Consider the following 15,141-nt stretch of genomic DNA (forward strand, 5'->3'; position numbering starts at 1 on the left):
CAACTAGAGAGAAGCCCGTGTGCCACAACTAGAGAGAAACCTGTGAGCCACAACTAGAAAGAAGCCCACGCACTGAAACGAAAAGATCCCGCGTGCTGCAACTAAGACCCTACGCAGCCAAAAATATAAATAAATAAATAAATAATTTTGAAAAAAATCAAATGAGTTGGGCTTCCCTGGTGGCACAGTGGTTAAGAATCCGTCTGCCAATGCAGGGGACATGGGTTCGAGCCCTGGTCCAGGAAGATCCCACATGCCGCGGAGCAACTAAGTCTGTGCGCCACAACTACTGAGCCTGCACTCTAGAGCCCGTGAGCCACAACTACTGAGCCCACGTGCCACAACTACTGAAGCCCACGCGCCTACAGCCTGTGCTCCGCAACAAGAGAAGCCACCGCAATGAGAAGCCCGTACACCACAGTGAAGTGTAGCCCCTGCTCGCCACAACTAGAGAAAGCCTGAGCACAGCAACAAAGACCCAACGCAGCCAAAATAAATAAATTAATTAAATAAATACAAAAAAAAAATCAAATGAGTTGACGACCCCCAAAAAGTTTTTTAAAAAATCCTCTTGGGAACAGTGCAGCAGGACCTTGGTAAGAAATCCCTCCTAAAATGCAACCCAGAACAGGGAAGAATGAAGTTCACGTTCTTCACAGGGTGGTAATGATCTCAGATTCAGGATCTCAGAGGGAAAAGGCTAGAAGTGATTATTAGTCTGCAACTACAATTATGATTCCATTCCCTTACTAATCAAAGCCACCCACTGTACAATATCTTGCCAGCTGGTTAGAAAACTCACCTATCTCCATTTCTATGAAAGCTGCTTCATCTGGTAGGGCCCGAGGGATCACTCCAGGATCACTGAAGCTGGTCCTCAGCAGTGTAGCCATGGAGAAAAGGAAGAGCATGGCAGCAAACACAGGGATGGCAGGAGACAGCTGGACAGCCAGGTAGCGGCATCTGAAGAAAGCAAGCAATTGAACATCTAGTTATTCCTACCCTATATTGACCTGGAATTGTTACCGGTATGTCAATCTGATCTCCACAACAAAATTATAGTACCTCAAGGGCAGGGACCATATTTTTTACTTCTCTCGAATTACTGAAAAGTCCTAACATTTGGTTCTGCACATACTAGGCGCTCAACAAATACTTCATTGATTGATGCCACCTATAACATACAGAAGATAGCCTAAGGAACCTCCGCTACCCTCAAGCCCAGTCCCTCCCATCAGCCTGCTGGGGGTCACATTTCCTCTGTACCTCAGCAAAGGCTCATACCTGTACAGGTCAGGGACCCAACTGAACCTGGATTGTAAGCACCATAGGTTGCTCTCACTCTGGGAATGTCTAGAGCTTTTCATACCCACTCATCTGGCATTAGGCCTGAGCTCAAGGAGGGGGAAGAAAAGATGAGGACCAGTCATGAAGCAGAGTCCCAGTGTCAGATAGACGGTATGTCCAGCGTGCTTGAAGGCCAGTGAAAAGCTTCAGGGCTGCTGACTGACTCTGCAACATCCACTCACTCCTCCTCCTTCCTCAAAGAGCTGAGCCAGTAGGTGACTAGTGACCATAAGCAAGGGAATAAGAAAACTGTATCTCCTTAGCACCCCTTCTCAACATCATGTTTGTTCCCCTCTTTCCATAATTCACCTGGAAGGCCATTCCTCTTTCTCTCTGGATATCCCCGCTCTACTCGTCTTTCAGATCCAAAGCCATCAATGCCGTCACTGTCATCATCGCAGCCACAATTTATTGAGCACACACCATATGCACTAAGCTCTTCAGGCGCATTACAGCATCCACTTCTCACACTACATCTATAATAGCTGAAGAATCTGGGATTTAGCGAGGTCTTGGCTCTTCCAAAGGCCTATCCTAAACTGCACTGTTTTTCACTATGTTGACCTCAACTCCCCCAACTGAACTTCATACGAGCAAGAACCTTGTCTTTTAGAAGTGGGAATGCCTGGGTTTGAATTCTGGCTCTACCAGCTCCTAGTTGGGTAACTGAGTTAACTTCAGTCTCCTTATCTGTGAAATGAGGATGATAATGACAGTATTTCATAGGGTGGTTGTGTGGTTCAAATGCATGAATAGAAATAAAGTGCTTAGAACTGCCCTTGACACATAGTAAACGCTAAGTAAATGTCAGCTATTAACATTATCATCACGGTTCTCTATCTCCCAGAGCCTAATACAAGTATGAGAACAAAGAGGCTATCAACAAATACTTGTCGAGTTGAACTGAGTATCAAACCAAATAAATGGAAATACGTGATGAGAGTTACCACTGACCTATTTTTACTCTCCTCCTCCTGAGGCATATTTCCTCCTTCAACATAGACATCTTCTCTTGGAGGCAGACTATAAGTGGATGAGCAAGGACCAGAGGCAGAGTGAGGAAAGTAAGCTAAGGAAAAAGGCTTATCTCATCTGCATAGGGATTAAGCAAGCTGCTGTCCACTCAGAGTAAACGTTTAACCCTGGGTTGTACCTTCGCTGCAGGTTTGGAACAATCCCCATGAGATCCTCCCCCTGCCTCCGTGCCCCACACACACGACTGCATGGGGAGTGCAAACCAACTTACTGAGCAGTTTGCCACGAAGGTGAACATACGGAGTGAACTTGCAAAATGATTTCTGTGGCTTCTTGTTTGCTTGCCTGCTCGTTTGTTTTTTAATAAAATCCTCGGTTTTAGCTTGCTTTTGTAAGATTTTCTTCCTTCTCCTAAAAGCCAAGGGTAGGATCTGGCTGAGTTCAGGGTAATGAAGGTCCTTGCATATCACTAGCTTGTGGATTACCCTCTTTTCCACTGTTCCCCTTCACTGGTACAGATAATTAAGAAGTGAATTAAGAAAAGTCACCTCCACTTATCAGGGACCCAAAGGGACACAGGAGAATCACGAGGCTCCGTTTCACAAACAAGCCAAATGAAATTACCACGCTGACAGAAAACAGCCATCTTCTTCGTCACTGCGCATCTCTCAAATCACTCTTGAAAACAAAGAAGTGACGTCTCCAGGATTCAAACTGCCCTGGGTGTATAGTCTCCAACGAAAACCCTTAGAAAAATCAGAGCCATCTGATTGGCCACCTAAGGGAGTTTAAACTGTTTTATTAGAGGGAAAAGATACAGAGAAGGTAGAACACACACGCACACACACACCCCCCACACACATACTAATGTCGCCCCCATGCACAGAAGGACCAAGCTTAACTAAGTCCCATTTCAACACCTGCTTGTTGACCGGACAAAGGACAAGTTAGATTTCAATTACACTACGCCATTAAGGATAAAGGTCTCTGTAATCCCCACACAGACTATCATCTGCACCTGCTAAAACAATCCACTCTGTATGTCAACAAGTACACAACAGGCCCATTGTATTGTTCTCCAGAGACAAGGATACTGGCAGCCAGTTGTCACTAGTGAGTGGGTGTGGCTGGCAAGGCAGATGTGGGACCCGCAGGCCTTTCTACCCCGAATAAGAGGAAATAAGAGAGCCAGTGGCTAAGACCACTGTGAACTACAACCCATCTGTCTGTCTTTAATACCCACCTAGGTCAGTCCCATAATTGCAGTAAGCTAGAGATCTGTCTTGTATAGGAATAAGCTATGTGAAGATTTGGGGGTAATTCCCAGTATCGACCTCAAAAGTCAGGAGTATCCTCAAGCATCACGAATTTGTCCTAGTGAAACACTGGATCTGTCATCCACAAATATAAGCTGTTCTTGAAACCCCGTAGTACTTTCCATCTATATCGATACGAATAATGATAACCATACACTTCTTGACACAGAACTCTCCTTTGTCTTCAGAGTACCAGGGGGTTAGAAGTTGCTTTTCTCCCTTGTGAATCTTATAAATGCAACCATGTGCCCACTAAGTCTTCATTTCTGCCACCTGAAGAGGCATCATCATTTTAAGCCATCCTCTACCAACCTCTTGATTGGCCTCAGGCTTCCGTAGCTGGACTAGACGACAGGACTCCCACATGTCTCATGGGCCACATGGTGGTACTGACCAGCAGTAACCAGCAGTGCCAGGCTGAGCTGGTGTGTCATGTCCCAGCCCCCATCCCTAGCACACTAGCGTTCACTGGAGGGACAATGCTAATGACACAGACTTCAATTCACACGAAAAAACTCAAAAAGAGATTCATGAGGGGAGCTGGTAAGAAACCAGACAGATTCCGTGGCAGGGCTGCCTCACAGACTGGCAGGGTGGACTGGTGTTCTGTACTCTGCTTCTAAGTCTCCCTAATAGCTTTCTGGCTGTGTTTTTTGTTGTTGTCCTTTTATCAATGCAATCAATCAGCCAACAAGTATTTATGGGTCTAACAAATGAAGAACAAGAGAAACGGGAGTTAATTTTGTTGAGGAAAACATAACTAACATATGAAACAGCTAAATAAGATAAGACCAGTAATCAAGTGTTCACATGGTGAGTCAGACTCTAAGGACTGTAAGTGGTCAGAGAAGAGCTCTCTTGGGAAGCTGATGGCTGCTTGAAACTGCTCCCAGAGCAGCCATTAAGGTTGGCTTTAAGGAAGAGCTGTGCTTGGAACAGCAGGAATGGCCCAAGGGTTAGAGCCCCATAATGGCCCTTGATCCCAGATAACAGAAATAAGCCTTAGCTATAAGTCCTCCCTGATACGGACGGCTGTCTGTCCTTTTACACATGACCTACCTCTAGAGCACAGTAAACATGTACAACCACCCATAAGACTGGCTCAACATTCTTCTGATGACACTCAAGAGTCTGCTACGAGGGAAAAAGTTTCCTTGGACACTAAAAACATAATTTAATATCAGCCTCCAGATTTACTGCTATGTGAAGGTCAAAGGAAAATGCATAACCCTGTTTTGCTCCAGGAGCAATGGGGAAAATTAACCAAACAGGGACCTTTTCAATTGTGAGGCAATGAGCCATCCTCTCACTGAGGAAGGCCAAAATCTCTATCCAGGCGAACCTGCTAAGTAGTTGCCAAATTTCAGTTATAATAATAAATTTCACATTTCAATTATAACAAATATAACAAATTTCAATTATAATATCCTCCTGATCAAGAACTTAGAACAATTCCCTGCTGCCTATTATATTAAGCCCCCAACTCCTCAGGCCAGTATTCCGAGGCCCTCCTTTAACTGGCCTTATCTACTCATTATCATAAGGTTCTTGCCTCCTCCTTGCTCCATTCCAGACACATCTCCCCCATTACCCTGAATTCACTAGCCTCTTGTTATTGCAAGAGGCATAAGATGCCTTTTTTTTGTTCTTAAACACAATACCACTTCTGGCATCTCTGAGGAGGAAGATTTAGGACTCCTCTCCCTCAATAAACATCTCAACTGATATAGGCATGCTAGGGACATCCCTGTTCTTCGGGCTCACTTTTCCTAAAATAGACGATCACTATACTCAATTAAGACTCATTCTCAAAAGATGGGAGACGCATTCAGTGGAGACTGACAGTGTGAAACTCATTACCACAAAAGGTAGTAGAGGCTGAAAATATACAGATGAATTCTGAATGACAGAACCGTAAAGAATTGTTAACGGAAAGCACACTGTTCAGGAGACATGACCCAATCCTTCTCCAGGGGACATGCTTTATCAGGAAGTTGAGTTTAGCTAAGTACTGTTAACAGATTGATGCCTTTCTAAAACTGTCTTTGGTTGGCCAAGTCACAGACAGAATCTTGGGCGGGATAAGCACAAGACTGAACCTCCATAGAGCAGCTCTCCAGAGAATACTCTCTTGGTTAGAGATCATGATAAAGTCACTTTTTCCTCTTCCTAATCTCACCTAAGGAATTCAGGAACCTGGACCTTGTCACTATAGGCACAGATATTCTGCCATGTCAGAGTCTGGCTTTGGTCTACCTAGCCCTGTGTCTCCTCAAACCTGCTAAGTTTGTTATCAGATTGCCTCTTCTCTTGCTCCTGTCCATGGGGACATGGTGTCCCTCTCATCACCATCACCCACAGAGTAACATGGTAGGGAGCACACACTGCTTAAGTTTTCTCCGAGCTGTCCTCACCCTGGCAGCAGGGACTAGGAGCAGCGACGGCAGTGATAATCTCTTGTAACACACAAAGCTTACTTGCTAAGTTCACACTTACACATGGGCTCCCTTGTCCCTGCAAGGCTACCAGAATGCCATGCTGGAACGCTGTCAGTTTTCCACAAAGATGCCTTCGTTTTCTAGGAGCATGGGCTAGGGAGGCCAAAATAACCTGGAGTCCACTATGGTAACACAAACACTAGCTAGCAAGACCCCAGAATATGCCGGTCCAGCACTTGGCACTATGCACATCTTCAGTAATCTGCGCGTCTTCAGGATTCCGTATTCAAAAAGTAACAATGAGATGAAAAGTAGTGTCATATAAAGGCACTGGCTGGCCGATCGATCTTGATGAAATAACCCCATTTCTGCAGACTTGGTTTCGTCACCTGCAAAAGGATGGGGATAGTCTCCAAGGCCCCCTCCGGCTCTATCACTCTATGATCCTGTGAGTCAAGACTGTCACATTTTAAGTGCATCCAGAATGTATCAATTCAGCAACATTTATTCATCACCTACTCTACGAAAGGCCTGGCAGGGGGCACTGTGGGGGCCACACAGACACAGAAGATGGTCCCTGACATTGAAAGAGCTCGAAGTGTAATCACCACAGAATTCAGAAGTATAAAAAATGTCACATAATTACGTATTAAATGACTGGTATGTACAATTAGTCCTGAGAATGCAGAAATTACTAGAAAAATGTCATGAAGGAAGGAAGACTCAAGAAGGGACTTGAAAAAGAGGTAGAATATGAATAGGCTAGAAGTGGGACAATTACTAAGCAGTGCTACAAAACTTTTGTCAGTTCATCCAATTCAATGACTCCTCTGTACATCAGGAGCACCCAGGAGGGTCAGTCCAACAGGGTTTGATAGTGCCTTTGATACGGTTTCCTCTAGATACAGCACAGTGAGGCATAAGCACTGATCATAGCAGCAAATTACTTCTACTTCAGGGGTCAAGAGTCACACAATCATTCTTGCCACAAGAGAAGTCTCAGGACCTTGACCCCACTAGTGATCTGGTCACAACGTTAAAAGACACAGCTAGGAAGCCACTTCCAGAACACAGTGCACTTGGTCCTTTCCCCAAGCTTTATGAGGAAGTTGAATTTGACTAAATACCACAATAGCCTTTCAGTAGCTGGACAGCTCACAGGTTGTCAGTGTCATTCTGCTATAGTGTCCTGACATCCCCGGCCAAGCTGTTTGCTATGTGTTCATCACACAAGCTGGACAGGGTTTGGGCAGAAAGGACTGAGAACGGTTCATGTGCTCAAAGCTCACACTTCCTAAATACCTCATCCGAAGAATACATTAGGAAGTTCTTCTTTTTTTTTTTTTTTTTTTTACTAAAGCATTTTTTTGAAGTATAGTTGATTTACAATGTTGTGTTAATTTCTGGTGTACAGCAAACTGGTTCAGTTATATATACATTCTTTTTTTATACTCATTTCCATTATGGTTTATCATAAGATACTGAATATAGTTCTCTGTGCTGTACAGTAGGACCTTGTTGTTTATCCATTCTATATATACAAGCTTACATCTGCTCACCCAAATCTCCCACTCCATCCCTTCCCCACCCCACCCCACCCCCGCCGGCAACCACAAGTCTCTTCTCTATGTCCCTGAGTCTGTTTCTGTTTCGTAGATAGGTTCATTTGTGTCACATTTTAGAGTCCATATATAAGTGATATCATATGGTATTCATCTTTCTCTTTCTGACTTACTTCACTTAGTATGATAATCTCTACTTGCAAGGAAATTCTTTTTTTGAAGCACCGTACAATTTACACTCTGCTTCAAAATTCAAAGACATTTACTATAGATACAATTACATTTAAAATACAGCTACCTACTAGTAATCTTCTATCCCCTCCTTTTCTGTGTGTGTATTTGAATTTTCCAGACAGACACAAGAGTTATATAGAATTTCAGACTCTAAGAGTTGCAAGAGGCCTAGTGATAATCTAGCCCAATTTCCCATCCTGGGCAGGAATCCACTCTGTGACAGCAGCCCTGAGAGATGGCTACCCAGCTTCTTTGGAAACACTTCTCTGACAATACAGAGCTAACTCGCTCCTGGATGGGCCACCTTTTTTCATTTTACGTATTCAACCTACTGTCTGTCCACTGAAAATTACAGGTCCCTCCTTTGAGAAATCTAAACGTGTAAAGGCAAAATCCAAAAATAAAGAGATGTCCACTGGCACTACTAACACTGCATGTTTTTCATCAAGGGGCGCCCACACGCCTGACCAGATTTCTCAAGCCATCTGGCTGACCCAGGGCTGTGCCATGGGTGGTTATAAATCACCTCGCACTCGTTCCTATGCACCTGCTGCAAGCAGGACGCTGTTACTAAAATGCAGGTCCAGATGTGCCTCAAGATCTGAACTTTCTTCCTCAAGGCCAAAATGCAGCAGCCAGAGGATGTATAGTCTACGCTCCTAGACAATTTAAAGATGAAAAGAGACAGCCCTTTGTCACTGGTGGTTCAGACATCCTCAACTGCCTGAAGGCAGGGGGCTAGATCAGCTGATTTCTTGAGGTCTCCCTAAGTTCTCATACTAGCGAAGGAGCCCATATTCTGCCCCCAAACCCTATCCATCACCACGTGGTTGGTAGTAAATTATAGACCCCAAAGAAGAAGGTCGACCAGAAAGAAACTTCCTTCCTCAGAGGCATGCTGGTGTCCTCTGTACAGCCTGTCATTGGTTAGGCTCAAGGGAGCCGCCACCTAGAGTGCCTGTGTGTCTGCATATGACAGACAGATGCATGCACGTTCACAAACACAGATTCTACCATTCTCAGTAAAAACAGGATTCATTGCCAGGGTCCTCTCCCCTTTGGTCAGATGTAGACTTCCCCATTCCACTGCTCAGCTAACACGTTTACTTCCTTCTCCCCTCCGGCCTTCTTACTCCCTCCCCCAGCCCTACCCTCAAAAATATTTACTCTACCCCACAGACAGCTGGAACCCAGGGCAGTTTACAAACAACCTCACCCTTCATATCTGAGGGCAAAGCGCAAGAAATAACTTGGGGGGAAAAGTCATCTTGGGAGAAAACCCAACCTGCCTCTGTCAAACAGTAACTTGGCTAATTACAAGCTTCATCCCACAGGCAGTTTTCTTCAGAGGCCTTCAGGGCCGAAGTGGAACAGATCCATATCAGACTCTGTCTGGCTCCCAGATGCAAAAAGGGCCAAATGCCAGTAGCTCCAAATTTCAAGTTCCCTTGGCCAGTAAAAGCAGAGGTTTCCTGGGCCCAGAATTACCAGCTCACTCAGGGTCTAGAAACAAATCTCATCTCTGTTTTGAATGGTTCCAACCACAACAATTTAACCCTGGGCGGGGCAGGGAGGGTGGCAAAAAGAGCTAGTGATTCAACAGAGGAAGGAGTGAGAATGATAGAAAGCAGAGTTCATCTCTGCACTTCCAAAAAGAAGCAAGGCAGGAATAAAGCAAAGAAAACTTGGAGAAGGGTGAGGAGTGGGGAAACATTTTTTTAAATGTTACGCATATGCCTGCCCACCTGCACACGCTCACTTGTACCACACACAGGTACACACACACACACTCAGCCATGAAACTCAGACTGGAAAGCAGCTAAGAAGCCAACATCAAAGTGTCTGACTTTGCCAAATACTCTACAAAGTCAGCAGCAATAGCAGCAACAGAAGTGCCTTTGACAAAGAGGTCCTCTGACCTTACTTTCCTAGCCCCGTTATAAACTACGTCCCCCTCCTTCCTCTGCTGTTACTCAAGCCAGCTGCAACCATCAAAAAGTCCGGTAAAGCAGCCTGAAAAAAAATCACTCTTGATGCATTGGGTAAGCCTGAAGCCCTTATAGAAGAAAGACAAAAATGAGCCCCAAGAGACCAGAGCTCATTTTAATTACCCACAAAGTCTGGCCAAGAAGCCCCGTCCTCCGTCCCATGGCCACACCCCCTCATGGGAGCTCCATTTCCAGGTCACCGGAGCACAGGAACTGTAGCAGGCTCATATTAGGTGTGGTTCACAGTTCACAAACACACCTCTTGGCTCCTCAAGGCCTTCCTCATAATACTGTAATCCCAAACCGATTAGCATTACTCCCATCCCTAGACTGTACAGCATTCTCAGCATACCCAGGAGTCATGCCACAGTACCCTAGAATCCAACTGGCCACTTCCCTTGAGCAGTGACCTACACAGACTTCAAACAGTGGCTCTAGTACTAGCTATCACATCACAGAAAAAATAACTCCAAGGCTAGTATCAGGCACACACAGAATAGAGAGTTGTTTATGTTGAGCGATTTTGAGTGAAAGAAAGAGCAACTCACATTTAACAAGCACATATGTGCCACACACACAGCTAGTCTGTGGCACGGCTGAGGCTGGAACCAATCTGCAGGTTCCCAATTCAGTTGGCTTTTCAATTTAACAGCTAGCTGAGAGCTGAGCCCTAAGGAAATAGGACCCAGAATAACAGAATAAGTGAGTATTACAGGGTGGAGTTATGACCACGGGGAGTGCCCCTAGGCTCGGGAGGGGTAGGGAAGAGGCAGTCTGTCACTAAGCACCTAAGGAGACCACTGAAAAGGGGAGGTGAGTAATAAAGACAAACTCTTTTATTTCCCAAGTGTTCCAGGGGTGGCCCCAGATCAGTGCTATAAAATTGGTATCAAAGGTCTTGGTCTTTTTAGGAGGCACATACTCTGCTATAAGCTCAAAGCAATGAATTCAGTTGGCATGACCTATAGACATTGCCCAAGAGGACAATGACAGCCATCCAAGGACTAGCCACAAACTCTCCAGAAAGAAGGTTCTTCCCCTGGACCCAAGGGAACCATAATCAGGCAACTCTACTCAATGGAAACTCACTCGAAGGCGAAGAAGAGTGTACACGTCCCCAGGATGAGGAAGAGGGTCAAATAGAAGATGCCCTTTTGCCGGGCCATCATCACGCGGCCATCACAACAGAAGGTGTTCCTGCCTGGGAGTTTCTCCCATTTCCGTGTCACCTTCTTTCTCACCACCATCACAGACATGATTGGAATTCCTGGTCCAAAATGGGTTTTGTGATTACAAGAGGGAAGAAACAAAAGCTGAGCCCAGCTTTGAAATCACGTTGCCTGCTATTGCTGCCGCTGCGTCAAACATCATCAGAAGTCCAATTTCTAGTCCTAAGAAAAAGCACAAAAAAAAAAAATGAGGCAGGAACAAGAAAATGCAGTTCAATCTTCCTTTCCCAGAGGCAGAAAGATGAGCACCACTTGAAGGGATGGGGGTGAAGAAATGGGAGAGTTTATTTCCAATCTGTTTTTGTCCCCTAAAAGAAAAAAAGGTTAAAGGTTCTCAAAAAGAGAAGGGGGCTAGCATATCTCCTTAAATATACCCCTTTACTTCCAATATAATACTGATGATGTGATTATCATAGAACCTTGGAACTAGAAGGGATTTTGTAGTTGATAGGCCCAATTACTTTGTTTTGGAAATGAGTAAAGTGAAGACCGAAGAGGGGAGATAACTTCTCCAGGGTCACAAAGCCACGAAGCTAAGCCAAGAAAACAGGTCTGCTGACTTTAAGTCCAGGGAACTTTCCACTATACCATATTTTTCTATAATCATCACAAAGAGGACTCTAAAAATAATAGGAGAGTTTCTGTCCTTAAGGAGCCATTCCCACCCCTCCTCCACTTCTTCGCCTTCTTTCTTCAATTAGCCACTCAAATGTGAATCACACCAGGGAACAAGTCATCCTCTGGCAGAGCTAGGTTGTGGACACTCTGTACACAAACCCAGGTTGTATTTACTCAAAACAGATTTCCCCTAATCAAACCCCCCTAACTTCCTGAGTCCGGGAAATGAACCAACCTTGCTGGTCTAGCCTAACATTTGTGGGAATCTTAATGAAACCACATCACAGACCTGCAGGTGAAAGGCTGACTTAAGCAGGAGAGGTTCTGCTATGGCTGGGGGGAGGAGGGGCGGGAGGGGGGCACGGCAGCAGTCAAGAAAAGTCATAAAGGTGCTTTCTGGGACATTTCAGAAGTACCATCTCCACTTAGCATCCTGAATCCCCAGGCCCAGCCTTTCTCCGCCACTGCCACCCTTCTCCTCCTCTCAGGTGCGGTGCTGTGGCCTCTATTTACTGATACCACATGCCCCGCGCTGGCAAGAATGAGGCGGAAGCCTGCAGCCCAACTGATTGATGAGGAACAACCAACTCGAAATCATTCCTGGACTGGAGAGGGTAAGGGTCCCAAGAGAGACGAGGAACTGAGCAGGGAAAGGAGAAGGTGGAAGGCTTGGGAAAGGGGAGGGGGCACCAGAGGTACAGAGAACACTTCCTTTGTGTAAAACTAACCTGGAAAATAATCTTCTCCTGATAAACCGGCCCAGCGAGAGAAGAGAGACCAGGAAGGGGAGCCGGGCCTGGGAGAACAAAGATCAAAATCCGTCAAGAACCAGCGACCGGCCCCAGCGGCACGGGGCCCGAGGCCGGAGTCCCGGGCGGGCGGCGGGCGCGGCCTCGGGAGGCCCGCCCTGCCTCGGCCACGCCGCCGACCACCGCCCCGGGCAGGTTGGGACGAGCGCCACCTCCGCACGCTCGTACACACTCACACACGCCCCGCCACGTGTAGTCACCCCCGGCCAGGGGCTCGGCAGTTGCCTAGCCGAGAAGGGGAGAGCCAGGGTCCGCGCGTCCCGGTGCAGCCGAGGGAGCGGTAGCTTACCACGCGGCCGAACCCCGGAGACCCCCACCCCCACCCCCACCCCTTGTTACCTGAACCCCGGAGACCGAACTCGGCCGGGAACCGAGGCCAGGAAGTGCACTGTCCCAGGGGACCGCGTCGGCCGCCCGAGGTGGCAGCGGCTTCTCCCCAGCCCGGAGGCTGCCTCCTCCTGACAAGGGGCCCCAATGGTCGGGGCCCTAAACCAGCTGTGGCAACCGCCCACCGCTGGGCGAATGGAACGCTCCTCACGTCACCAGGTCGTTCCAGTAGTTGCTCGCCCTCCATTGGCTGATCCGCCTCGGTGCCTCCGCCTCTGCCACCCCTGCCCCGAACTACCATTGGCTGAGCCAAACGCCGCTCGACGATGCCTCCGCCCCACTCCCCCACCCATCTCCCGGCTTCGTGCCCACCTGCCAAGCCATTGCCAGACTCCCTTTGGGGTCTGAGCGCCAATGTGTGAAGTGTCGCCTTCTATTAATATAGTTCCGCAGAGACTGGGGTGAAGGGTAGTGCCAATGGGACCAGGAGGGACAGGGGACCTGCTTCCCCCCCACACGTACCGTGAGACGCTGGAGCAACACTGGCTCACAGATCCCGGTGCTCACCCCAAACTAGGTCCTCCCTGGGCCTCTCCAGCCCTACTTGCATGAAATCAACTGTGACTCGGGATTTTACTCTTTACCGGCGTAAAAACAAGTCCCCGGCCTCCCAAGTCCTATTCACTAGGTAGGGACCCCACCTCTGTCCCAGTCACCCTGGCCTGCATCGCTAAAGCTTTCAGAACAAAACAAACAAACGTTAAAAAGGAACTTGAAAGGGATAACTGTCCCCAAGAATAGAATAATTTTGCAGTGTCGTAAACAAAAAATTGACAGTGATGAGTTTAGAGAAACTCTACTTACAGGACGTAAATTCTTTCAGGTAGATAATGAAGTAAAGATTGCCCCAAAATGCTTGTAAATTCGTATTAGATTTGAAGAGCTTGTGAAAATGAGGCGGGGGGCGGGGCGGGGAGAGCGGGGAGCGGGGATCCAAGGCAGAATCTCCACCCACCAACCACATTGATTCTTTCCTTCTGTCACCTTCCTCAGCAGGGCCGTTATTACCTTGATGAGCCACTGCTACTCATCTGAGTGAGTGGCATCCTTTAGAGTAAGATTGGAGTGGGGAAAACAGTTGAGAACCATGGTATCAATATTATACAACAGACTTTAAAAGACACTAGGTCTGTTTCCACTAGGATGGCTCTTGGCTTCCAAATATAACGGGAAATATGAGAGAGGGCTGAAGGTGGCCTTTCCTTACCTGTCACACGGTTAGGGAGAGTGCCCAGATTGTCAGCTATTTTCCTGAGCTTGAATAAAGTTTCTCTAGGGTGAAGGTATTTGCAATGAATACAAAAGAGACTGCCAAAGCTCTTCCCACAGCAGTTTTTTGTGTTAGTTGAAGGACCACGTGCATGGTCAAGAACTATTTCTCCTTTTACAGGATTTGGGTCCCACATGATATGAAGCAAAATGCTACCTAATGATAGTTACATTTGACACTTTCATGGCACCCTTCAATCAAAAATTTTAAAGGATTAAAAAATCACTAGGTGGGCTTCCCTGGTGGCGCAGTGGTTGAGAGTCTGCCTGCCAATTCAGGGGACACGGGTTCGAGCCCTGGTCCGGGAAGATCCCACATGCCGCGGAGCAACTGGGCCCGTGAGCCACAACTACTGAGCCTGCGCGTCTGGAGCCTGTGCTCCGCAACAAGAGAGGCCGCGATAGTGAGAGGCCCGCGCACCGCAATGAAGAGTGGGCCCCGCTTGCCGCAACTAGAGAAGGCCCTCGCACAGAAACGAAGACCCACACAGCCAAAAAAAAAAAAAAATCACTAGGTAATTCTCTTATGAGAGAGATGTGTTATAATTAATTTGTAGGGGAAAGTATGTCTTTATAAAGGTTCTATTGTTCCCCAGCACTCATGCTGATTATAATCATCGGTTTAGTCTTTATGAACCTTATGATGAGTATCATTGCCTCCAGTTCTCCCCTTTAGATCCTGGAGGCTGCTGGTATTGCACACACTTGGTATGGAAGGGAGAGGAACGTCCCTCAGCCCCATCAGGCCCCTGGATTCCCAAGCCTGTGTACACCAGATGCCCTTAGGAGTGGCACAGTCACCCCAGCTGCCATCCTCCTGACTGGGGAGCGGACAAAAAGAAACCTCCACAGCATCCAAACATACTTTGTCCACATCTCAGGTGCACGTGAAGCCCGGGGCGTCCTGGAATCCATGTGTCACGGCAACACATTCCTGAGCTCTGCCCCTCCCTCCTCTGGGTCACATTC

The 15,141-nt window shown here is 47.0% G+C and overlaps 1 protein-coding gene across 1 annotated transcript in view; it reads right to left on the reverse strand.

Annotated features, from left to right (window-relative positions):
- ZDHHC9 (zinc finger DHHC-type palmitoyltransferase 9) overlaps positions 1-11,185 on the reverse strand; it is a 30,578-nt gene extending 19,393 nt beyond the window's left edge. Inside the window, exons 1-2 of the mRNA XM_068533477.1 lie at positions 10,950-11,185; positions 803-963 (exon numbers count right to left, since the gene is read on the reverse strand). Of these exons, the coding sequence (XP_068389578.1) occupies positions 803-963; positions 10,950-11,116 (328 nt within the window). The 5' untranslated portion in view covers positions 11,117-11,185. The remainder of the gene's footprint in view (positions 1-802; positions 964-10,949) is intronic.
- Between the last annotated feature and the right edge of the window lie 3,956 nt (positions 11,186-15,141).

This window comes from Eschrichtius robustus, chromosome X (genome assembly GCF_028021215.1).
Source record: "Eschrichtius robustus isolate mEscRob2 chromosome X, mEscRob2.pri, whole genome shotgun sequence".
Taxonomy (NCBI): Eukaryota; Metazoa; Chordata; class Mammalia; order Artiodactyla; family Eschrichtiidae; genus Eschrichtius; species Eschrichtius robustus.